Below are 27,747 nucleotides of genomic sequence, written 5' to 3'. Positions count from 1 at the left end.
TTTCTTTCTGTTCTGTTCACATATGGAGATGGGAAGAATGATTGTTTGAATGCCTTTGTGCTTGCAGTAATTATTCTAATCTTACCCTCACAATCCCTATGTGGGCAATATGTAGGGGGTTGTAGTATATCCCTAGAGTAATCATTTAATGCTGGTTCTTGAAATTTCATTAATAGACTTTCTCAGCATAGTCTACATCTGTCTTCAAGAGTCTGCCGGTTCAGTTCCTTCAGTATCTCTGTGACACTCTCCCACGGATTAACAGACCTGTAACCATTCATGGTACCCTTATCTGTATATGTTTAATAGCCCCTCTTAGTCCTATCTGGTAGACAGTTGGGCAATATTCTAGAACTGGTCACATGAGTGATTTGTAAGCAATCTCCTTCACAGACTGATTGCACTTCCCCAGTATTCAAACAATAAACTGAAATCTATCTCTTGCCTTACCTGTGACTGAATCTATATGATCATCCCATTTCATATCCCTACAAAGTGTTAGACCCAAGTATTTGTAAGAGTTGGGTGATTCCAACAGTGACTCATTGATTTTACAGATAGGATACTACATTTTTTTCATTTTGTGAATTGCAAAATTTTACATTTCTGAACATTTAGAGCAAATTGCCAATCTCTACACTAAGTTGAAATCTTATCAAAATCTGGCTGAATATTAATGTGGCCTCTCTAAAATAGTACTTCAATATACACTCCTGGAAATGGAAAAAAGAACACATTGACACCGGTGTGTCAGACCCACCATACTTGCTCCGGACACTGCGAGAGGGCTGTACAAGCAATGATCACACGCACGGCACAGCGGACACACCAGGAATCGCGGTGTTGGCTGTCGAATGGCGCTAGCTGCGCAGCATTTGTGCACCGCTGCCGTCAGTGTCAGCCAGTTTGCCGTGGCATACGGATCTCCATCGCAGTCTTTAACACTGGTAGCATGCCGCGACAGCGTGGACGTGAACCGTATGTGCAGTTGACGGACTTTGAGCGAGGGCGTATAGTGGGCATGCGGGAGGCCGGGTGGACGTACCGCCGAATTGCTCAACACGTGGGGCGTGAGGTCTCCACAGTACATCGATGTTGTCGCCAGTGGTCGGCGGAAGGTGCACGTGCCCGTCAACCTGGGACCGGACCGCAGCGACGCACGGATGCACGCCAAGACTGTAGGATCCTACGCAGTGCCGTAGGGGACCGCACCGCCACTTCCCAGCAAATTAGGGACACTGTTGCTCCTGGGGTATCGGCGAGGACCATTCGCAACCGTCTCCATGAAGCTGGGCTACGGTCCCGCACACCGTTAGGCCGTCTTCCGCTCACGCCCCAACATCGTGCAGCCCGCCTCCAGTGGTGTCGCGACAGGCGTGAATGGAGGGACGAATGGAGACGTGTCGTCTTCAGCGATGAGAGTCGCTTCTGCCTTGGTGCCAATGATGGTCGTATGCGTGTTTGGCGCCGTGCAGGTGAGCGCCACAATCAGGACTGCATACGACCGAGGCACACAGGGCCAACACCCGGCATCATGGTGTGGGGAGCGATCTCCTACACTGGCCGTACACCACTGGTGATCGTCGAGGGGACACTGAATAGTGCACGGTACATCCAAACCGTCATCGAACCCATCGTTCTACCATTCCTAGACCGGCAAGGGAACTTGCTGTTCCAACAGGACAATGCACGTCCGCATGTATCCCGTGCCACCCAACGTGCTCTAGAAGGTGTAAGTCAACTACCCTGGCCAGCAAGATCTCCGGATCTGTCCCCCATTGAGCATGTTTGGGACTGGATGAAGCGTCGTCTCACGCGGTCTGCACGTCCAGCACGAACGCTGGTCCAACTGAGGTGCCAGGTGGAAATGGCATGGCAAGCCGTTCCACAGGACTACATCCAGCATCTCTACGATCGTCTCCATGGGAGAATAGCAGCCTGCATTGCTGTGAAAGGTGGATATACACTGTACTAGTGCCGACATTGTGCATGCTCTGTTGCCTGTGTCTATGTGCCTGTGGTTCTGTCAGTGTGATCATGTGATGTATCTGACCCCAGGAATGTGTCAATAAAGTTTCCCCTTCCTGGGACAATGAATTCACGGTGTTCTTATTTCAATTTCCAGGAGTGTAGATAAGTGCATCATGATTAGCAAACAGCCTGATTTTACTGTTAATATTGTCTGCAAGGTCATTAATATACAACATGAACAGCAAAGGTGCTAATACACTTCCCTGGGGCAAACCAGAAGTTACTTCTACATCTGACAATGATTCTCCAACCAAGATAGCATGCTGTATCCTCCCTACCAAAAAGCTGTTTCTCAACACCACTGACGCTAATACTTATTTCATTCATCTTTTCAGCGATACAAGGTTTAAATTGAGGTAGTTCTCCCGTTTTTTTTTTTTTTTTTTTTTTTTTTTTTTTTTTTTTTTTTTTTTTTTTAAATAAAGGATTTCCTTGGGTTCTGAGAAAGATCACTTGACAATATTCTGCTACAGTAGTCATGCACTCTTGACAGCCAAACACATTTCATCCAGCATCTCTCTATCTATAGCCCTACGGTTTGTTCTACATCTGTTATGCAGTAATCTCTGTTTGTTATGAAGTTTCTTTACAGTGACTGTATATCATGGAGGTTTCCTCCCATTATCAACTGTTCTACTAGGTACATATCTGTCCAGTGCAGGTCAACTATTCCTTTCATCTTGAGCCAGAGATCCTCACATTCTCCTGCCCTGTGCTGAAAGTTTCAAGTTTCTACTGAAATATGACATTATTGATTTTTTTGTCTAGTTTACTGACCAATTTTTCTTTCTGCTTGTTTTAGTTGTCCTTTGTACTTTGGTAATCATTGTTGCCCCTGATACTAGTTTCAATATGGTCATCTTCAAAGAGGTCAGGTCTCTTTGTTGCCATTAAATCCAATATATTTCCATCAATGAGTGGGGTTCCTAATTGTCTTGTTTTAAGTAGTTTTCAGATAAGGCATTTAATAAAGTTTCAGAGGGTGTCCTATCATGCCCACCTCTAACAAAACTTTAATTTTCCAATTTAATTGTTGCATGATTAATGTCTCCACTGATGATTATAATATGATTGGGGAACTTACATACAAGTGAACTGAGGTTTTCTCTAAAGTTCATGGTTACACTGCCTAAGGAGGAGTCAAAGACAAGGTACATCTACATCACTAAATAAGGATTTTTTATGGCTTCAGACAAAGAAATTGAAAAGATTGTGACAAATCAGCAAGAAAATTTGCAGATAAGTCACAACTACTATGGAAAAAGCAGCACATTACCAGGTAATGACAAAAGAAAAAATACTTGCAAAACAGTCAGGATAATGTGTCAGAATATTCAGTGCGTCAGAAACAAAGTACTAGATCTAGAAGTAGCTTTAAATAATCTTGCTGATGTCTCTTGTATTTGTTTATCTGAACACTGGTGGAAGGCTAGTGAATTAAGTCTCATAAATATAAGCAAGTTTAATTTAGCAACACATTATTGCCAAAGTGTTTTTAAAAATGGTGGGGTATGCATTTACTCTAGAGTAGGACTGCAGTTCAAAGTGGAAACAGAATTGGACCATCTAAATATAGAAAAACATTTTGAATCATGTGCCATAGAGTTAAAAACTGAGGAGAAGAGTGAAAAACTAGTTGTCATTACAGTATATAGATCTCCACTGGGTGACAAAAACATATTCTTCAAAAAAATAGAAGCAGCATTAAACACTTTTTATAGTAATGAAGTGAAATTATTTTTATGTGGAGATTTTAATATTAACCTGTTAATTGAAAGTGATGAAAAAAGACAGCTTTTGAGTATACTCAGCAGCTTCCACATGAAACCACTCTTTACAGATGCCACCAGAATAACAGAACTGTCATCTTCTCTTTTAGACAATATTTTCTCAAATATGGAGAATGGTATCACTGAGCCACTAAACGTAAACTTAGGTCTTTCGGATCACAATACACTATTAACATACATAAATTACTCTATCCCTAAGGCAGTAAAATATAAGTGGGGATACAAAAGGCACTTCTAGACAGAAAAAGTAAATACTTTCATCCAGTTGTTAGCTAATGAAACCTGGGAAGATGTCTTTGCACAAACTACAACCGAGGAATCCTTCAATGCTTTTTCTAGTACATTCATGTCCCTATTTGAGATGTGTTTCCCAAAAAAGCTCACAAAGATCAATGTCATGCCTAGGAACACAAGCCAGTGGATAACACCTGCTATTAGAGTATCTAGTCAAACACTAAAACATATCAGTCAACTCAAAAAAGATAACAAAGATGAACACTTCACAGATTATGTTAAGACATACAAGAAAATTTACAGGAAGGTGATCAAAAAGGCCAAGACAATGCACAATGACAGTGTAATTGCTGGGTCAGCAAACAAATCAAAAGCTATATGGAATGTAGTAAAAAAAGAAATAGGCCCAAGCAAAAATGTTAGAAATCCAGATGACTTTGTTTTAAAAGATGATCAAGGTGTGCTAGTCAGAAATTGTACTTTAGCAAATTACGTTAATGACTACTTCATAAATAGTCCAATCAATCTGCATAAAAATTGTCCTAAGATTAGTAGAACATCGATCCCAGAAGAACAAAGTGTTAATTCATTATTGCTACCTCCCACAAACAAATTGGAAGTTAATCAAATAATAAAAACAATGAAGAATAAAATGTCCTCAGGGATTGACGAGATACCTTGCTCAGTCATGATGAGATGTGCTAGTGTCATATCAGACCCACTCTCACACATCATAAACATATCATTTTCAGAAGGTGTCTTTCCACAACGATTAAAAATTGCAAAAGTAAAACCATTGTACAAAAAGGGCAATATACATGAAGTGGGAAACTATAGACCAATAGCTTTATTATCGGTATTTTCAAAAGTAATAGAGACAGTCATGAAAAACAGAATTACAAATTACCTCGAGAATTTCAATCTATTGTCTGTAAACCAACACGGCTTCCACAAAGGAATGAGTACAGAGTCAGCCATCACCCAATTCATTGAAAATATTGTAACGGGGCTAGATAAGAACAACAGTACAATAGGAATAAATTTGGACCTCTCAAAGGCATTCGATACTGTCCAACATGATATCCTGCTAGACAAATTAGAATATGTCGGTACACGAGGAGTAGCTAAAAAGTGGTTTCAGTCATATCTCCATAATAGGAAACAGGTAGTAGAAATTGCAACAACAAACAGTAAAAACCAAAGTATTGTTTACAGATCGGATATTCAGACTGTGCCAATAGGGGTACCGCAGGGGAGTGTTCTAGGACCTCTCCTATTTCTTCTTTACATAAATGATATCAAGATTCCAGTAAATGGTACTCATATAACCCTGTTTGCGGATGACACAAACATTGTAGTAACTGACATAAACTGGGTATTGCCAACATCTGCAACCAGAGTTATAGAATATTTGCAAAATTGGTTTGAAGTGAACAAATTAACCATAAATACCTCTAAAACTAATTATATCCATTACAGGAAAGCAAAGTCACACTCTAATCTAGATCTCAGAATACAAAATAAAGAAATTGTGAGAGTTGCTACCACAAAATTCTTAGGTGTACATATAGATGAAAATTTAGACTGGAAATCCCATATCCTGTATCTCTCACATAAGTTAAGCTCTGCTTGCTTTGCTTTACGCATTATTAGCTTTGTATGTAGTCGGGAATGTAGCAGAGCTGTTTACTTTGCTTATATACATTCTGCTATTACCTATGGCCTCATCTTCTGGGGTCATAGTAAGAAAAATCTCAAAACCATCTTCACTCTACAAAAACGAGCTGTTAGAATAATTACCAACAGTTCAAGGCTAACTCCTTCAAAGCAATTATTTAAACAGCTGAATATTCTACCCCTACCCCTACCGTAAGGACGGGTATACACTCGCACACACACACATATCCATCCACACATATAGACACAAGCAGACGCATACTATGTATTTTTTTGACGAAATCCATGCAACGTAAATTGTCTCTGGATGAATCTTCAATTTCTATCTCAGAGTTTCTTGTCTACTGCAACAAATACACTACCTCCATTTCCTATTTGCCTACCCTTTCAATATACACTTATATGGTGAGAGGTAGTCTATCATATTCATAATACTGTTGTTATTCCATCCTGGACTTTCATTGTTTAAAAAATGTGTCATCCATTGAAAATTTAGCATCTTGATCATAAATATGTTAGTTGGTGATTCAAAGTAATTGATCACACATACAAAACACTTGTATGACTTTCAGCATGAGTTCTGACATTTTGTCTCTAGTTTTAGTCAAGGTACTGGTGAGTGATCTGTTCAGTGAAACAGGGACTGATTTCAGGAAACTAACAAGGTCTTGTGTTTAAAATTAATGAGTATTCAAATTATGTCAAACATATTCCCACATGCTACCAAACTCGTAGTTGTAGTTTATAGTTATCAATTGTTTCAATTTTTTAATTTGCTATTTCCAAAAAGTAATTTTTATAGGTGTAAATGTGCACAATTTTCCAGTAACTTTATTCCCATACAAAACTTCTGTCTGCACTAACAGTTGATGTGACATGGAGAGCATAAAAACAACAAAAAATGCCAATTCATTCTACTGGGAATATAATTTCCTTTAAGAAGGGGAGGGAGGATTCTGCCTCTAAGTATGTAGCTCATTACATATGCATCATTTCGATTGAGTGTCACTTTGGAGGCTTGAGTGTTCAGCTTATCTGATGTGTAAATTTGTAGTGTTCCTGAATGTGATAAGTATGTGCAGAGTGTAAGGTTGTGCTTACATTTTGATAATAAGTAGTTATAAGTGAATGAATGGAACCTGTTTCTGGCCCATAGACTGCTCCATTCAAACAATGCCACAAAGGAGCCACTGAGCTTAATATGCCATAACAATACCACATGTCCTTGTAGCCTGCTGTGAGTGTGTAAATTAACCATGAGTATTGTCACTATGTCTAATTAATTAGCTACTTTACACCACGTTCTCACCTACTACTGACAGTCAGGTATTGGTGATAAAATTTTCAGCAGGATTAACACTGGTTATCGCTGAGCATCTCACACTAAGTTTTCATTTTCCTTCGCATGGTGTATTGAAATTTAAATTGCTGTAGGACCATGGCCACTGTATATGTCTGGTATGAAAGAGTTTAATCTTTAATAGAAATGTTAATGTGCTATGGTTGCTGTGTACTTGTTGGAAATAATATGATTCTATTTCCAACCAACAACTCAGTACATAGTATCTATACTAGGGATAGTAACAATCTACATAAAGACTTAAAATCATTTAGTTTGGTCCAAAAGGGGTTCTATATTCAGCAACATACATTTTCAATAAGTTGCCAGAAACCATTAAAAACTTGTTTTCAGATAAAGCACAGTTTGAAAGCCTTTTTTGTGGGAAACTCCTTCTTCTCTGTAGAAGAATATCTTAACAGGGACAGTTAGACCAGCCAAGTAAAAACATCTATTAGATTTCAGTTTTAATAGCAGTTGCTCATAACAGTCAAGTTAGGTATCTTGTGTATTATAAATTTACTAAAAGCGAATAACTGAGTTTCATGTTAACAGTGTATTAACTCTGTAAATACCAGTAGTTCTGGTTTATTGTAATGTATTCACAGATCTCACAATCTCCTGACAAATGCTCAGGAAAGTGAATATTATAATCGAATGCTCTACATTTTTTATGTTACAATTTCTGACATGTCCCACACCAATAACAATCATCTCATTTTTGGGTCTGTAGAATGAAAACTGAAACTAATCTAATCTAATCTTACCTATTACTTGGTGTTCATTGTTATGACTTTTGGTATTCCTTGGTCCTGTATTTCCCTTACTGTCATTTCTATATGGGTTGTTATTGTACATTAAATTATAGTTGCTATTCCACCTATCCAACTGGTGATATGTTAGGTCTATCAGATCAATGTATTCAAAGAGCTTATTTATCTTTCGCCAATCTTTTCTTACTCATTTATACCATACTCTCCATTGTAGATGACTTGTAATTACCAATAAATACCACTAAGAGATGTTCCTCTTGAAATGGGTTGTCTAAGTACTTAGCTGTGTTCAGATGTTACTAGACCAAATCCCTACAGACTTTACAGTCATTGTTGTTGTAAGGTTTTGCTCCGATTAACTCTAAACAAAGTTTTTTCTGGGATCCCTTGCTCCAGTATTTTGATTTAAATATGGCCTTAGAATTGTGCTGCTTCTCCTGTTAGGTGATTTATTACAAATCTGATTTTATGATAGTCAGCCCAGTTGTCTTGTTAAATGCTTTCAAGAGCAAAACAGGGTGTAAGTCACCAGATTGTGATAATTTAGGGACTTCATGATTTATACCTTTGTCGAACATGGCTGTAAAATCTTCGTGTGTGTGTGTGGTGGTCTTCAGTCCTGAGACTGGTTTGATGCAGCTCTCCATGCTACTCTATCCTGTGCAAGCTTCTTCATTTCCCAGTACCTACTGCAACCTACATCCTTCTGAATCTGCTTAGTGTATTCATCTCTTGGTCTCCCCCTACGATTTTTACCCTCCACGCTGCCCTCCAATACTAAATTAGTGATCCCTTGATGCCTCAGAACATGTCCTACCAACCGATCCCTTCTTCTGGTCAAGTTGTGCCACAAACTTCTCTTCTCCCCAATCCTATTCAATATTTCCTCATTAGTTGTGTGATCTACCCATCTAATCTTCAGCATTCTTCTGTAGCACCACATTTCGAAAGCTTCTATTCTCTTCTTGTCCAAACTATTTACCGTCCATGTTTCACTTCCATACATGGCTACACTCCATACAAATACTTTCAGAAATGACTTCCTGACACTTAAATCTATACTCGATGTTAATAAATTTCTCTTCTTCAGAAACGCTTTCCTTGCCATTGCCAGTCTACATTTTATATCCTCTCTACTTCAACCATCATCAGTTATTTTGCTCCCCAAATAGCAAAACTCCTTTACTACTTTAAGTGTCTCATTTCCTAATCTAATACCCTCAACATCACCCGACTTAATTCGACTACATTCCATTATCCTCGTTTTGCTTTTGCTGATGTTCATCTTATATCCTCCCTTCAAGACACCATCCATTCCGTTCAACTGCTCTTCCAAGTCCTTTGCTGTCTCTGACAGAATTACAATGTCATCGGCGAACCTTAAAGTTTTTATTTCTTCTCCATGGATTTTAATACCTACTCCGAATTTTTCTTTTGTTTCCTTTACTGCTTGCTCAATATACAGATTGAATAACATCTGGGAGAGGCTACAACCCTGTCTCACTCCCTTCCCAACCACTGCTTCCCTTTCATGTCCCTCAACTCTTATAACTGCCATCTGGTTTCTGTACAAATTGTAAATAGCCTTTCGCTCCCTGTATTTTACCCCTGCCACCTTTAGAATTTGAAAGAGAGTATTCCAGTCAACATTGTCAAAAGCTTTCTCTAAGTCTACAAATGCTAGAAACGTAGGTTTGCCTTTCCTTAATATTTCTTCTAAGATAAGTCGTAAGGTCAGTATTGCCTCACGTGTTCCAGTATTTCTACCGAATCCAAACTGATCTTCCCCGAGGTCGGCATCTACTAGTTTTTCCATTCGTCTGTAAAGAATTCGCGTTAGTATTTTGCAACTGTGGCTTATTAAACTGATAGTTCGGTATTTTTCACATCTGTCAACACCTGCTTTCTTTGGGATTGGAATAATTATATTCTTCTTGAAGTCTGAGGGTATTTCGCCTGTTTCACACATCTTGCTCACCAGATGGTAGAGTTTTGTCAGGACTGGCTCTCCCAAGGCCGTCAGTAGTTCCAATGGAATGTTGTCTACTCCGGGGGCCTTGTTTCGACTCAGGTCTTTCAGTGCTCTGTCCAACTCTTCACACAGTATCATATCTCCCATTTCATCTTCATCTACATCCTCTTCCATTTCCATAATATTGTCCTCAAGTACATCTCCCTTGTATACACCCTCTATATACTCCTTCCACCTTTCTGCTTTCCCTTCTTTGCTTAGAACTGGATTTCCATCTGAGCTCTTGATGTTCATACAAGTGGTTCTCTTATCTCCAAAGATCTCTTTGATTTTCCTGTAGGCAGTATCTATCTTACCCCTAGTGAGATAAGCCTCTACATCCTTACATTTGTCCTCTAGCCATCCCTGCTTAGCCATTTTGCACTTCCTGTCGATCTTATTTTTGAGACGTTTGTATTCCTTTTTGCCTGCTTCATTTACTGCATTTTTATATTGTCTCCTTTCAACAATTAAATTCAATATTTCTTCTGTTACCCAAGGATTTCTACTAGCCCTCGTCTTTTTACCTACTTGATCCTCTGCTGCCTTCACTACTTCATCCCTCAAAGCTACCCATTCTTCTTCTACTGTATTTCTTTCCCCCATTCCTGTCAATTGTTCCCTTATGCTCTCCCTGAAACTCTGTACAACCTCTGGTTCTTTCAGTTTATCCAGGTCCCATCTCCTTAAATTCCCACCTTTTTGCAGTTTCTTCAGTTTTAATCTACAGGTCATAACCAATAGATTATGGTCAGAGTCCACATCTGCCCCTGGAAATGTCTTACAATTTAAAACCTGGTTCCTAAATCTCTGTCTTACCATTATGTAATCTATCTGATACCTTTTAGTATCTCCAGGGTTCTTCCATGTATACAACCTTCTATCATGATTCTTAAACCAATTGTTAGCTATGATTAAGTTGTGCTCTGTGCAAAATTCTACCAGGCGACTTCCTCTTTCATTTCTTAGCCCCAATCCATATTCACCTACTACGTTTTCTTCTCTCCCTTTTCCTACACTCGAATTCCAGTCACCCATGACTATTAAATTTTCGTCTCCCTTCACTATCTGAATAATATCTTTTATTTCATCATACATTTCTTCAATTTCTTCGCCATCTGCAGAGCTAGTTGGCATATAAACTTGTACTACTGTAGTAGGTGTGGGCTTCGTATCTATCTTGGCTACAATAATGCGTTCACTATGCTGTTTATAGTAGCTTACACGTATTCCTATTTTCCTATTCATTATTAAACCTACTCCTGCATTACCCCTATTTGACTTTGTGTTTATAACCCTGTAGTCACCTGACCAGAAGTCTTGTTCCTCCTGCCACCAAACTTCACTAATTCCCACTATATCTAACTTTAACCTATCCATTTCCCTTTTTAAATTTTCTAACCTACCTGCCCGATTAAGGGATCTGACATTCCACGCTCCGATCCATAGAACGCCAGTTTTCTTTCTCCTGATAACAACATCCTCTTGAGTAGTCCCCACCCGGAGATCCGAATGGGGGACTATTTTACCTCCGGAATATTTTACCCAAGAGGACGCCATCATCATTTAATCATACAGTAAAGCTGCATGCCCTCGGAAGAAATTATGGCCATAGTTCCCCCTTGCTTTCAGCCGTTCGCAGTACCAGCACAGCAAGGCCGTTTTGGTTATTGTTACAAGGCCAGATCAGTCAATCATCCAGACTGTTGCCCTTGCAACTACCGAAAAGGCTGCTGCCCCTCTTCAGGAACCACACGTTTGTCTGGCCTCTCAACAGATACCTCTCCGTTGTGGTTGTACCTACGGTACAGCTATCTGTATCGCTGAGGCACGCAAGCCTCCCCACCAACGGCAAGGTCCATGGTTCATGGAGGGGGGGGGAATCTTCATATGAATTATAATTTAATCTGATTTTAGTTGACTCTTCCTCATGTCTGTCTCTTTCATTATGATCTGTGCAGCCTAAAATTAGTGCACTGTTTCTGATGGGCTTACTTGTCTATTATTGATAAAAGTATGTTCCATATTGCTTGACATTGAAGTCATTGCTAATGGTACTGTAGTGAATGATGAAATGGGATTGTCTTTCAGTGAACACTTATTATGAGCCTGTACCTTGTTCTCCCTTGATTTTTTTTCATTTTATAACCTTTGTATTCTGGGCTCATTGAAATCACATCTATATTTACCATTTCTTCTAAACTAGTTTTTGTTTCTATAAACTCCCTTTCTAAAATGTTAATTCTTTTAAGCAACTCGTCATGCATTGATTTATGAGTATGCGTGTGTTCCAGTTTCATGTCTAGTTTGTCTTCTACTTTTTCTAGTAGAGAATCCATTTCTTCAACATTTTTGAATGCCATATCTAATCTTGTGTTCTAATATATCAATCTTTCCCCTGATTTTAGACAGTATTTCATCTACCTGGTTGAATCTGCTTTCTATATTAGAATTTAATTGATGAAATTGTTGTATCATGCTTACCAATAATATTTTGAGCATTAACTGATTATCCATAACAGCCGTGTTTGCTATACATACTGCTACTAATCAATAAACATCAAAATATCCACTTAATTTTATGTAATATCTGGAAATAGATGTATATTATTTCTCTTATTAGTAATCTCTGCACCAAATATGGTGAACTGTTTTACAAAGTGTACATATCATGCATTATTAATTATCATGAATATCAAAACATCTATGCAATATTCCTTAAAGTCACTACTTGGATAAGTATACATTTCATGATAGGCTTCAGCGCAAGTTATACTGAACTTATCGATAGGAAATTTAAATAATGATCACAGCTGTTCACAATATAACTGTTTGTGACCCATTAGATAGTCAGCTATGTTCAGTGGTGGATGCTGCTACTGTATGCAGCTATGTCCCAGTTGTTGGAGTAGTGCACTGGAGTGTAGGCCACAGTACAGAGGGATGGCTCTTGATGAGTGCTGCCAACCATGGCTGAAGTAACTGGGTGTGGTGGTGGTGAGTGGACATAACTATAGTTGCGAGCTCTTCTCAACAGAAGTCACTCTTACTGTTAACTTGAAAATGTGTGTTGTAATTGGTAAATGATCTTCTGAAACATGTCTTGGCATCATTGAGGTAGTTATTTTTCATGAAATCTCCTTGATATGTTGTTATGAAGGTTTCCTTATACCTGTTTATTTGCCTATACTGCTTGTTTATTATCATTGGCAAACCATTTTTTTCGTATTTGGTGTTAAATTACTTTCACACAGTCAACTTGAATTCACTGATTTTGTTAATAATTTATTAGATTCAGCAATCTTTAATTTGGAAGGTTTATATTGCACAGTTGTTAATGATACACCACAATTCTCACTGCACCGGTGTTGTATTTGTCCATGTGTTCATATATCCTCCTCGTAATTTTGTTTATTTTAGTCATCATTATTTCTGATTTTTTTTCACTAATGTCATCACCTCTTTGGTGGCTGCCACTGTATGATTCTCTTTTGCTTTCTTCTCATTTTGCTTTCATCTCAATATGTTGTCAGGCTGGGAACTTTATTTCAGTATTTGGAGTTTTATCATACATTGTTTTGCAGTTTTCAAAAACATAGTCACTACATGTAAGGATTTATTCCATTTCAAAGTATGTTTTTATACAGTAGCAGGCAGAACCTCCACTTCCTCCACCTCCTCTTCCTGGAAAGCTAATTTTACTATGAGGAACAACAGGGTATGTACTCTGGACGCAATCGGTTTATTGGCCAGACTACAGCTCAAACTCCATTTACAACTCAGATTACAACTTAGTCACGTCACAAAAACATCTTGTCTGACAAATTTGTCATCAGGCTACTCTCTTCTTCACTCTACATTTTTAGATCTGTGTTGACTAAAACCAAGGACTTTGACAGGGAGAAGCTCCATGGCATGACATACTGCACTGTAATCTCTGAGTGAATCATTGTGATGACTGTAACTTATCAAATGGACATCTTTCACTGATGTGTGATGCCCTGGGAGTATCTCAAACATAAAAGTCCAACCCCAGCAAACATAGAATCAACCCAGTAACTTAACTAGCAATAATAATGCTGCTTAAACTTAGCTGAATGCCAGTTATGAATGATGATTACTGAATTTTATGAACTGCTAAGGATACAGTTGTTTCAGAAAACCCCCCAAATATTAACCAACATATCTGTGCCCTTACAACGGTTCATGGGCATTGCAACACGGTTTTGTGTAAACTGCAAAATAATTCCACGAGACAGGTGAGTGTCATCTTCAGGTGCTACTGGCACATTGGTGTTGTGGTGTGCTTGTTCACTAGAAAAATGCAGGCACTGGGGGATGGGGCTATAACATCATCATAGATGAAGTTGACATCCAGAACTCCCTGCTGGGGAAATGGGTCTTAGCAAGCACAGTGTGGGAAAATTGGGGGTTGCAAGCCATGGAACTGGCATGTGGACAAGGGATAGTAGCTGGTGCCCAGCTTAACTGTCCTGGCTTAGATTCCCCATCCATGTTGACCCACTGGATTCATTTGTCTGCACCTGATGATGCCATAGTGCTGCATATCCCAATTCACTTGTTTTGCTGAGTTGAAATCCTGTGTGCCTGTTAATTAAGTCATTAGTTACACATATTTCAATTGATTCTTTCATGATGGAGTCCCAGTAAATGGAGGCAGGTGAGAAGATCTTGGTCTCCCCATAGTCCATGGCATGTCCCATGTCAAGACAGGTTCAGCAACAGTAGATTTTTCTGGGTGATCTAAAACTGGTGTGACTTCACACCAGACTAGGTAACAGAAAATCTGCTGTTGCTGAACACTGTCTTGACACAGGGCATGACATGAACTATGGATTGACCAAGATCCTTTCAGCTGCCTCTCTGTACTGGGACTCCATCTTTAACGAAGCAGCTGAAATACATACACATATTGGACAAAAATATGGAAATACCATGAGAAATGCATGCTTGAACATAAATGCAGATGCTAGTCGAGCCTGCAGATTGTGCTGTTGTATTTGACCATGTGTCCTCAATACATTGTAAGTGTCAGTTGTGGACAGAAAAATGTTCTGTGTTGTTGAGAATGCATTACGTTGGCACTATATGCATTCGAATGAAATTATTGGTACTCATATGGTGAGTGCTTCCATAACCAACATAGCTGAAGTGTATGGTGTTTTGAGAGTGATAGTATTGAAGATTTATGTAAAATACAGAGAAAGTGGAGAAACATCATCCGCTAGGTCACAATGTGGATGAAAGTGTGTGTTGAATGATCATGACTGACAATCACTAAAGAGAATTGTGATAAAAAGATAGGATGACAGCTGCAAAAGCCACTGCAGAACTAATGTTGCACCAGCGAACCCTGTCAACATCAAAACAACACAAAGGGATCTGCATAAGCAGTGAGAGGTGGAATTCCAAAACCTCACATCAGTAATGCAAGTGGTACTCACATACACAAACACACACACACACACACACACACACAGACTGAAGCGACAAATGAAACTTTGTACCAAGACCAGGATTTTAACCCGGGTCTCCTGTTCACTAGGCAGATGCATTACCCACTACACCAACCCGGCACAGTGGCTTTGCACAAATGCACGAACTACCCTAGCATACTTTCCATCTCAGTCCAAAAAAGGCACTGTACTAGGTTGGTGTAGTGGTTAGCAGGAGACCCAGGCTTGAATCCTGGATTTGGTACACACTTTCATTTGTCATTTCAGTCTGCATATATATACCATAGATCTTTGAGACTTGAATAGGCCTCTGGAACCATATAGTTTCAAGTGAAGCAAAACTCCTGTTACAGGACAACAAGGTGCTGAAGCTATGAAACCAGCACTTTGTAGCAGTAGGAGAAACGCATTTAGTCGGATAAGTCTTGCGTCACACTGTTTCCAATCTCTGGCTGAGATTATGTCCCAAGAATGAAACATGGCAGGCATTCAGTGATGATTTAGGCAGCCATATCATGGTATTCCATGGGCCCTGTGGTTCCTCTGCAAGACTGCATTACTGCCAAGGATTATGTGACCATTTTGGTTGGTCATGTCCATCTTATGGTACAGTGTTCGTTCCCCAATGGTGATGCTGTGTTCCAAGACAACAGGCCTCTGTCCACACAACTCGCATCATCCAGAACAGGTTTTGTGAATTGTTGCATCCCCCCTGGCCGTCATAGTCACCAGGTCCCTACATTATTGAGCCTTAGTTGTCTTCTTTGGAGAGAAGGGTGAATGATTGTTATCCATGTCCATCATTGTTACCTTGAAATTGTCCGTATTTTGCAGGAAGAATGGTATGCGATTCCACTGAAAACTGTGCAGGTCTTGTATTTATCCAATTTGGGATGACTAGAAGCTAGTCATCCCAAATTGCATAAATACAAGACCTGCACAGAATGCCAACAACTTTCCTAAACCATACTGTGCATGGTAAGATTTTGTGTTTTTGATGTTTCCATATCTTTGTCAACCCCCTTATAACTAATGACTTAATTAACAGACACTGGATTTTAACTCAGCGAAGCATGGAAACCAGCACTGGTGGTATAACAGCATTATCAGCTACAGAGAAATGAACTGAGTCAACACACACGGAGAATCTAAGCTGGGACAGTTCAGCGGGGCATAAACTACTTGCCTGCAAGCATACACTAGGTCTGTGGCTTGCAGTGGCACTTTTCCCATGCTGTGCTTATGAAGACCATGGCCCAATTCTCTGGCAAGAAGCTCTGGATTTGATGTCCTTGATGATTCATCTACAAAGACATTGAAGTCCCACCCCTTGGCACCTGTGCTTTTCTATTGACCCAGTGAATAAACTGGCAAACCACCTCATCAATGAGTTAGTAGTACCTAAACATGAAGAGCAGCAGACACCATCCAGCAAAATGTCCATGAACCATTCAACCTGTTATGAGCTGGTTTGCTTGTCGTGTTAACAACTAACTAATATTAAGTGACTAGTAAATTTCAGTATAAAAATTAGATCATATACTTTTAAATATTATTCTCTTTCTCGTAGGCCAGTTTAGAATGTATGATTATGGAGAAGAGGACAACATGAAACAATATGGTCAGCCAGAACCACCTCTGTTTGATCTCAGCCAGATAACAGCACCCATTTCGATCCATTATGGCCACAAAGATACAACAGTAACCCGTGAGGTATGCTATCTGGATGTGTTACACATTAGTTTTAATGTCTAAGCTGTCATTAGATTACTATATATTTGTTTCTCTGTATCATTATAATTTTACTATAATGTTGTGTTACTAAGTACAGGTATTTAATTCACATTACTGAAGATTTAATAATAAATTGCAAAATTTCATTTATTTGCTCTGAAACAAGATTTAGTGACAGTTTTTTATTAACAGATTGTGCATTTATCATTGCCAAACATTTATATTAGAGAGAAAATTAACATTTAACTGGACATATAATTCCAGTTTATAGGAAAGATGATGCTTTGTTCTAGACAAATGGAGATACATAGGTTGTCGCGAGTTACTTTGAATCAGCTGAAATTAAAGCTGGTCTGGTTCCCTAATGTAGACTCCCAACAATTCTCACAGTTTTTATTATCAGTGATATATTATGTCTCTTTTGATGTATATTACATAGGAATGATGATGCATGTCATACTTGACTCAAATGAGATGAAAGGCAGCCTGATAACATGGTTTAACAAGTACAGCATACAAAAAATTAAATCTTGATCTTTCATGTTCTCTTTATGTGACAATAACATGTTAATTTCACATGTGCACATCACATATTTAACTGTCATAAAAACTGTTACTAAGTATCATACAATTTTTAGCTGTTACCAAATATGGCATCTGGTGCTTATGTGTAGTGCAGCTGACTGGTTGAGAGCTGTTCACATTCATTCAGTAGTGTGAGAGTGCAACACTTGTGTTCTGCATTGATAGGTAAGGCTATTCAGTAGGGAGTGAAAATCTTGGAAGATAGATGTTCCACAGCTTTAAGATATTTATTAAAGGACATTTCCAGTGCAGGCTATGTTTAGAAGATGCCCTTTAATCAGAAGTGTGAGCCATTATGCTGTTTGTTATGAAGCTGTTAATAATGGATTTTTTGTACATCATTATTTGACTTCAAGTTTAAAACCAAATTAATGTGCAGAGAGGCTGTTTACTATTGTTGGGAACCTGTTGCTTCAGGAGCCAAAGTAAGCAATTAGAATAAAAAATTAAGACCTTCAAGTTCAATATTGGCATTACAGTGACTCTTTAGAAGACTGAGCATGAAAAGCAGCTCTCAATATTGGGATGGTAGCAGTACAGGCAAGTATTCATGCATATTTGCTACTCATAAAGATAATTTCTGACTGAGTCCTGCTTCCGTCCACTGAATGGAAAAGTAGTATGTATCTGGCAGTAAAAATTTGACAAAGGTTGATTTGACAATATGTATGAAGTTGTCATACTTGATGAAACTTTGATTGGCCACTGCGGTCTGTTAAAAGTGTAGAAGTGTAGCATCCCAGTGTGATACTTTAAAACAAAAGTGAAGAGTGATACGAAAATCAGCATACTAATATCAGATAAAAAGTGCTACTCAAGCAATTCTCTATTTCTGCCATGAAACATCAATTGTTGTGCATGAGCAAAAAAAATTGGATGATACAATGGCAGTTGCAACACATAAACATAAATTTACACAAAGAAATTTGCAGATATATGGGTTTAATGAACTTCCATAAAATATATAAATAAATACAAACTGTATACCTAGCTGAATCCTCTTCATAGTATTCAAAGTATTGACAAAAATTATCACCAGGTACATGCAAAAAAGACAGATTCCAATCAAGCCTAAAATGAGCTGCCTTTAGAAGTGTATACACCACACTGGACCATTTGTAAATTGTGAACAAAGTAATACAATAGAAAAATGTGTATCAAAAAACCATTTGCCTAGGATTCAGAAAACTTGAGCAGGCTTTTGACTCAGTTTCGAGAATGCCTGCATTAACGTCCCCTAAGAAACTATGTATTGCTTCAGCCAATGTTAGTATACTGAAAATAAATACATCCAATGCTACAGCTTCCATTAGACTATATCAGGATAGTGAGAAATTCAAAACTGAAAGAGGTATCAGACAAGGAAATTCTATGCCACTAATACTATTCTCAGAAGATCTAGAGGAAGTTTTCGTATCGTTAAACTGGTAAGAAAAATAAGGAATACATGTTAATAGAACATATTTGAAGTGCACAGTACTGCTGGTACTGTACTGTTTCTCTCTCAAGCAAATAACCTTCAACAATGAATGGAAGAACCTACTAAAGTAAGTTTGAAAGTAGGCCAGAAAATCAATCACTATGCTTCTAAAATGATGTGTAATCAATATCATAAAGCAAAAATAGTACAAATTATCTATGAAGTCAAAATTTGGGGCTGTTAAAGATAGTGACTGGACTGATAGGAAAAGAAATGAGACTTTTAATGGAAAAGCAGTTTTAAAAACTGTGGGGTTCCCAGTGAGTACTGGAGAGATACATGGTAAGAACAACCTGAAGAGACATGAAAACTAAACAGATTGATTTGGAAACACACTGGAAAAGAAGACCTAAAAATGACTAACAGAAATGAGTAGATGTAAAGGGATGTAGCCAGGCAAATGGATGCTAGACAGACAAGGGAGCTCTTTGCTGGACTCCAGTAGACAAGAAAATACTTGACAACATAAAGGAAGGTGGGTAGATGACATTAGGAAATGAGCAGGCACAATGATGATGCTTATAGTTGTTGACTGTATGCATGATAAGTCAAGATTGGGCATTTATTCAGCATTGAGTATCAAATGGTTGATGATGATGCTTATCTTTATATACATGAGCTCATGTACATTGATGTAAGCTACTGAGTAAGGATTACTCACATTTATTTATTGCCAGACTAGTATCATGTGCGTGCCCATCACCAGTGGCATTTGAATTTCAGAGGACAAATTATGTTCCAAAATGCATTTATCTCTATAGTATATTGTATTATTTCATATGATAGCTACTTTTTCACATAATTTAAATTCCATTACATACTGGTTTCTTAGCATATGCCAAAGACATTTGCCAATAACAGTAATATAATTATCTAATTATATGGCAGTTTTAATCAGCATATTAAGTTTGGATGTTATGTAATTGTCAGTTATATGTTATCTCCACCAACTTATTTTTCATCCAGTTCTCATTCTTCCATTTTTTCCTTTCTGTTCTTTTGAGTCAAATATTCCATAACCATGGCCACACTATTTGTCATTGTCACAGACAGCATGGTTTTCCATTCTTTGGAAGTCATCAGTTTGTGAAGAGACTAGTCATGAGCAACGTTAGCCCACAGATAGCTCAGATAAGGATCATTGCATACAAATTTTCTATGAACAGCTTGTCTCACCAGTGTGTATGAAGTCTTCAGCAATAAACATATGAAAGAAGAGAATCACATGTACTTATTGTTGGCTGTTGAAACCAATGGCGTGAATACCAATGAATGTTAATTTGAAGAGAAGTGGCAAAATGTTTCCCTTAAAGTGGTGAGAATTGTCATTCACCTACCTGTTGGCTGCTGTCCCGATCTTGGCTGGTACTGAAACTAATTCTCTTTTAGCATGGGTTCAGTTGATAGTTAATTAACATAATAGCAAGAAAATAAAGGGAACCTATAGACAAGAGAAAATGTGTCTATTGTGGTAAGATCTATTGTATTGTTCTACATCTACATTTATACTCCGCAAGCCACCCAACGGTGTGTGGCGGAGGGCACTTTACGTGCCACTGTCATTACCTCCCTTTTCTGTTCCAGTCGCGTATGGTTTGCGGGAAGAACGACTGTCTGAAAGCCTCCGTGCACGCTCGAATCTCTCTAATTTTACAATCGTGATCTCCTCGGGAGGTATAAGTAGGGGGAAGCAATATATTCGATACCTCATCCAGAAACGCACCCTCTCGGAACCTGGCGAGCAAGCTACACCACGATGCAGAGCACCTCTCTTGCAGAGTCTGCCACTTGAGTTTGCTAAACATCTCCGTAACACTATCACAGTTACCAAATAACCCTGTGACGAAACGCGCCGCTCTTCTTTGGATCTTCTCTATCTCCTCCGTCAACCCGATCTGGTACAGATCCCACACTGATGAGCAATACTCAAGTATAGGTCGAACGAATGTTTTGTAAGCCACCTCCTTTGTTGATGGACTACATTTTCTAAGGACTCTCCCAATGAATCTCAACCTGGCACCCGCCTTACCAACAATTAATTTTATATGATCATTCCACTTCAAATCATTCCGCACGCATACTCCCAGATATTTTACAGAAGTAACTGCTACCAGTGTTTGTTCTGCTATCATATAATCATACAATAAAGGATCCTTCTTTCTATGTATTCGCAATACATTACATTTGTCTATGTTAAGGGTCAGTTGCCACTGCCTGCACCAAGTGCCTATCCGCTGCAGATCTTCCTGCATTTCGCTACAATTTTCTAATGCTGCAATTTCTCTGTATACTGCAGCATCATCCGCGAAAAGCCGCATGGAACTTCCGATACTATCTACTAGGTCATTTATATACATTGTGAAAAGCTATGGTCCCATAACACTCCCCTGTGGCACGCCAGAGGTTACTTTAACGTCTGTAGACGTCTCTCCATTGATAACAACATGCTGTGTTCTGTTTGCTAAAAACTCTTCAATCCAGCCACACAGCTGGTCTGATATTCCATAGGCTATTACTTTGTTTATCAGGCAACAGTGCGGAACTGTATCGAATGCCTTCTGGAAGTCAAGGAAAATGGCATCTACCTGGGAGCCTGTATCTAATATTTTCTGGGTCTCATGAACAAATAAAGCGAGTTGGGTCTCACACGATCGCTGTTTCCGGAATCCATGTTGATTCCTACAGAGTAGATTCTGGGTTTCAAAAAACGACATGATACTCAAGCAAAAAACATGTTCTAAAATTCTACAACAGATCGACGTCAGAGATATAGGTCTATAGTTTTGAGCATCTGCTCGATGACCCTTCTTGAAGACTGGGACTACCTGTGCTCTTTTCCAATCATTTGGAACCTTCTGTTCCTCTAGAGACTTGCGGTACACGGCTGTTAGAAGGGGGGCAAGTTCTTTCGCGTACTCTGTGTAGAATCGAATTGGTATCCCGTCAGGTCCAGTGGACTTTCCTCTGTTGAGTGATTCCAGTTGCTTTTCTATTCCTTGGACACTTATTTCGATGTCAGCCATTTTTTCGTTTGTGCGAGGATTTAGAGAAGGAACTGCAGTGCAGTCTTCCTCTGTGAAACAGCTTTGCAAAAAGGTGTTTAGTATTTCAGCTTTACGCGTGTCATCCTCTGTTTCAATGCCATCATCATCCCGGAGTGTCTGGATATGCTGTTTTGAGCCACTTACTGATTTAACATAAGACCAGAACTTCCTAGGAATTTCTGTCAAGTCGGTACATAGAATTTTACTTTCAAATTCACTGAACGCATCACGCATAGCCCTCCTTACGCCCACTTTGACATCGTTAAGCTTCTGTTTGTTTGAGAGGTTTTGGCTGCATTTAAACTTGGAGTGAAGCTCTCTTTGCTTTTGCAGTAGTTTCCTAACTTTGTTGTTGAACCACAGTGGATTTTTCCCATCCCTCACAGTTTTACTCGGCACGTACCTGTCTAAAACGCATTTTACGATTGCCTTGAACTTTTCCCATAAACACTCAACATTGTCAGTGTCGGAACAGAAATTTTCGTTTTGATCTGTTAGGTAGTCTGAAATCTGCCTTCTATTACTCTTGCTAAACAGATAAACCTTCCTCCCTTTTTTTATATTCCTGTTAACTTCCATATTCAGGGATGCTGCAACGGCCTTACGATCACTGATTCCCTGTTCTGCACTTACAGAGTCGAAAAGTTCGGATCTGTTTGTTATCAGTAGGTCCAAGATGTTATCTCCATGAGTCGGTTCTCTGTTTAATTGCTCAAGGTAATTTTCGGATAGTGCACTCAGTATAATGTCACTCGATGCTCTGTTTCTACCACCTGTCCTAAACATCTGAACGTCCCAGTCTATACCTCGTAAATTGAAATCTCCACCTAAGACTATAACATGCTGAGAAAATTTATGTGAAATGTATTCCAAATTTTCTCTCAGTTGTTCTGCCACTAATGCTGCTGAGTCGGGAGGTCGGTAAAAGGAGCCAATTATTAACCTAGCTTGGTTGTTGAGTGTAACCTCCACCCATAATAATTCACAGGAACTATCCACTTCTACTTCACTACAGGATAAACTACTACTAACAGCGACACACACGCCACCACCGGTTGCATGCAATCTATCCTTTCTAAACACCATCTGTGCCTTTGTAAAAATTTCGGCAGAATTTATCTCTGGCTTCAGCCAGCTTTCTGTACCTATAACGATTTCAGCTTCGGTGCTTTCTATCAGCGCTTGAAGTTCCGGTACTTTACCAATGCAGCTTCGACAGTTTACAATTACAATACCAATTGCTGCTTGGTCCCTGCATGTCCTGACTTTGCCCCTCACCCTTTGAGGCTGTTGCCCTTTCTGTACTTGCCCGAGGCCATCTAACCTAAAAAACCACCCAGTCCATGCCACACAACCTCTGCTACCCGTGTAGCCACCTGCTGCGTGTAGTGGACTCCTGACCTACCCAGCGGAACCTGAAACCCCACCACCCTATGGCGCAAGTCAAGGAATCTGCAGCCCACACTGTCGCAGAACCGTCTCAGCCTCTGATTCAGACCCTCCACTTGTTCCTCCAATAACACATAATGAATTGGTGAGGTACCTAATACACGAGTATAACCATAAATTTATGAAAGCCAGGTCATATGGCTTCTTGCTTCAGGACACAAATATAAAATATAGATGGGGAACTTTGTTCTGTAGCATGAAAGTGAGTGGAAGCCCAGGCAGGCCGCTTCAAACAACTATTCTGATATAACCTTAAATAGTGCCCGGTTTACTGCATACTGAGTCATTAGCAGTATAACTATATGGATATAATAGAGGGAAACATTCCACGTGGGAAAAATATATCTAAAAACAAAGTGATGTGACTTACCAAACGAAAGCGCTGGCAGGTCGATAGACACACAAGCAAACACAAACATACATAGCAGTATATGTGAATTTTGAGATGAATTTAAGTACCTGCTATCTCGCAAGCAGAACAGTCCATGGCAGCAAATGGTGCACCAAGCATACTCACTGATACTAAGAGGGCAGCTGGTCCTGAGCTCGTGACTGTCATAACTGATCATGTTCACTCAACAATTAATCACAACTGGGTGACCATCACTTTTGTGGCTGAGCAGTATTCAACACAACACAGTAAGCTTCCACCAATAAGATAATGGCCATACAGCCAACCTAACTGTCCCTCTGGTTACCACAGCTTAGAGGTTGAGATTGCTGCTGAGGTGGAAACTTCTGCAAAAACAGGTGGCAGTCTGAAGAATTTTTGCGGCAAGTAGCCATGGGCTGAATTTGAAATTAATGGCTGGCTAGCCCCTGCCAGTATTTGTCACCTTGTGATATTGTAGAATTAATCAAAGTAGGACCCAGAAAATTCATCCATCCCCCATAAGCCCATAGTCTGCTGGTTAAGCAAGCTGACAGTGATCGCAAATTGTAGGGGAAAATGAGTCTGATAGCATATAATTAAATTAATTATGATGACTTTCAAAAGAATAATTTAATGAACTTGACATATGTATCAAAAGAAAAATAATTTTCTGAATAACTCATATCTAATGTTAAAAGTTTTGATTTAGTGCAATCTTTCTTCATCACTGAGCTAGACCACACTGCAGTAGAGGCAGCTGGCAGGCTTTGCGGCAAGTCCACAAAAAGTCTTCTGTCTACATTATCACAGTCATCTTTTCCTCTTCTAGCAGCACTAGGTCTCAAAAGAACATCAGTGCTATGGTTGAGTCACTCCAAGTCTTCACAATGCTTATGATCTTGCAACTTTCTTGCAGACCAAGGGAAAATGAGCAATGTCATTATTAATAAAATAAGCTTATTTGAAAAAAATTTTTCATCCCTAGAGGGATCACTACTAACACCATTTAATACCACATAATTACATCCATTGACTTGAAAACTGCCTGGATTTTGTTAGAAAGTGAGTCCATTAGGTTGTGCAGGTACGTCATATTCAGGTTAACCCACTCGTTGAAGATTTGATTGCATAATTCCACAAATTGTAAGGATGCTTATGTTGGCATTTTACCCTCTGCTCCAACATGCCCCACAGTTTTTCTGTATAGTTCATGTCAGCCGATTTTGCAAGCCAGTCAAGATTTATAGGGTGGTGAAGTGTTCAATCAAGATTTATAGGGTGGTGAAGTGTTCAGAAAACCAGTCACATATTCTTCCAGTCTGATGAACTTTGCTGATGTCATTTCTATGTGCCTGTGTGAGCAATAACATCGTGCAAGGTGACTAATGATAAATATTCATTGCAAGCAGTTCTTGTCAAAATGTTCTCTCATTACCAGACTGCCTGCAGCAATTCCTGTTTGGTTTGGAAGTGATTATGATTCGTAAACCATGAAACTTGTCTCTGGTTCCTCTGTCAGGATCTTTTTCCAACCACAATTCTGACATCACATTTCGTGACCTAGTTTGTTACAGCTCTGCTTGTATACACATTGAACTGTTTGGCACAAAAGTCAACAAATTGAGCAGTGTCACATACCATATTGCCTTAGGCATGGCCAAACACAACTGCCCCTTTTTGCCACTCTGTCATGTCCTCACATTACCCACATTTATGTACAATGTGCATTTGAAAAATAAATGTCTCACTGATTGCTACTTCCTTATGCTCACGTAGAGGCAGTGTGCATGCAGTTGACCATGTGAGTTGATCATTGCACCATCTGTAAAGGCTTAACAATGTGCCTGAACACTGTGATGACAAATGTTTTGTCTGGTGAACTTATTGTATCATATCTCTGACCCATGGTGGCCAGATACTTGCTACTGACGATATGAATATTTGCAAAAATGAAGCTGAGTCCCACTGAAAGTATTCAGGCTAGTAAATGGAGAAATGATTAAGACTTTAAAATCATACCTTGATTTTGCAAATTGGAGACAGTATACAGGGTGGTCCATTGCTGGTGACCGGGCCAAATATCTCATGAAATAAGCATCAAATGAAAAAACTACAAAGAACGAAACTCATCTAGCTTGAAGGGGGAAACCAGATGTCACTATGGTTGGCCTGCTAGATGGCACTGCCATAGGTCAAACGAATATCAACTGCGTTTTTTTAAATAGGAACCCCCATTTTTATTACATATTCGTGTAGTACATAAAGAAATATGAATGTTTTAGTTGGACCACTTTTTTCACTTTGTGATAGATGGCGCTGTACACATAACATTCCGCCAGTGCGGATGGTATTTGCTTCGTGATACATTACCCATATTAAAATGGACCATTTACCAATCACGGAAAAGGTCAATATCATGTTGATGTATGGCTATTGTGATCAAAATGCCCAATGGGGGTGTGCTATGTATGCTGCTCGCTATCCTGGATGACATCTTCCAAGTGACCAGACCGTTCGCCAGATAGTTATGTTATTTAAGGAAACAGGAAGCGTTCAGCCACATTGAGAAACATCAACCACAAACTGCAACAAATGATGATGCCCAAGTAGGTGTTTTAGCTGCCGTCGCAGCTAATCCGCACATCAGTAGCAGACAAATTGCGTGAGAATTGGGACTCTCAAAAAGGTCGGTGTTGAGAATGCTACATCAACATCGATTGCACCCATACCATATTTCTATGCACCAGGAATTGCATGGTGATGACTTTGAATGTTGTGTACAGTTCTGCCACTGGGCACAAGAGAAATTATGGGATGATGACAGATTTTACATGCATTCTATCAACATCGATTGCACCCGTGCCATATTTCTATGCACCAGGAATTGCATGGTGATGACTTTGTAATGCTGCACTATTGGGCAACAGAAAGTCCACGATGGCTGTGACAAGTGGAACATCAGTGACCTTGGTGGGTTAATGTATGGTGCGGCATTATGGGTGGAAGGATAATTGGCCCGCATTTTATCGATGGCACTCTAAATGGTGCAATGTATGCTGATTTCCTACGTAATGTTCTACCAATGCTACTACAAGATGTTTCACAGCATGACAGAATGGCGATGTAGTTCCAACATGATGGATGTCCGGCACATAGCTTGTGTGCAGTTGAAGTGGTATTGAATAGCATATTTCATGACAGGTGGACTGGTCGTCAAAGCACCATACCATGGTCCGCACGTTCACAGGATCTGACATCCCCGGATTTCTTTCTGTGGAGAAAGTTGAAGGATATTTGCTATCGTAATCCACCGACAATGCCTGACAACATGCATCAGCGCATTGTCAATGCATGTGAACATTACGGAAGGCGAACTACTTGCTGTTGAGAGGAATGTCGTTACACGTATTGCCAAATTCATTGAGGTTGACGGACATCATTTTGAGCATTTATTGCATTAATGTGGTATTTACAGGTAACCACGCTGTAACAGCATGCATTCTCAGAAATGATAAGTTCACAGAGGTACATGTATCACATTGGAACATCTGAAATAAAATTTTCAAATGTATCTACGTTCTGTATTTTAATTTCGAAAACCTACCTGTTACCAACTGTTCATCTAAAATTAAGAGCCATATGTTTGTGTCTATTACAGCGCCATCTATCACAAAGCAAAAAAAGTGGTCCAACTAAATCATTGATATTTCTTTACGTACTACACGAATATGTAATAAAAAATGGGGGTTC

The 27,747-nt window shown here is 39.3% G+C and overlaps 1 protein-coding gene across 3 annotated transcripts in view; it reads left to right on the top strand.

Moving 5' to 3' along the window:
• Positions 1 to 27,747, top strand: part of LOC126195219 (lipase 1-like) — a 226,308-nt gene that overhangs the window by 171,838 nt on the left and 26,723 nt on the right. For all 3 annotated transcript variants that reach the window (XM_049933738.1, XM_049933739.1, XM_049933737.1), the window contains one exon: positions 16,903 to 17,045. In XM_049933738.1, coding sequence (XP_049789695.1) covers positions 16,903 to 17,045 — 143 coding nt within the window. The remainder of the gene's footprint in view (positions 1 to 16,902; positions 17,046 to 27,747) is intronic.

The sequence above is a fragment of the Schistocerca nitens genome, chromosome 7 (assembly GCF_023898315.1).
Source record: "Schistocerca nitens isolate TAMUIC-IGC-003100 chromosome 7, iqSchNite1.1, whole genome shotgun sequence".
Lineage (NCBI taxonomy): Eukaryota > Metazoa > Arthropoda > Insecta > Orthoptera > Acrididae > Schistocerca > Schistocerca nitens.
Note: the sequence above shows the minus strand (reverse complement) of the source record. Positions and strands in the feature narration are given on the sequence as shown.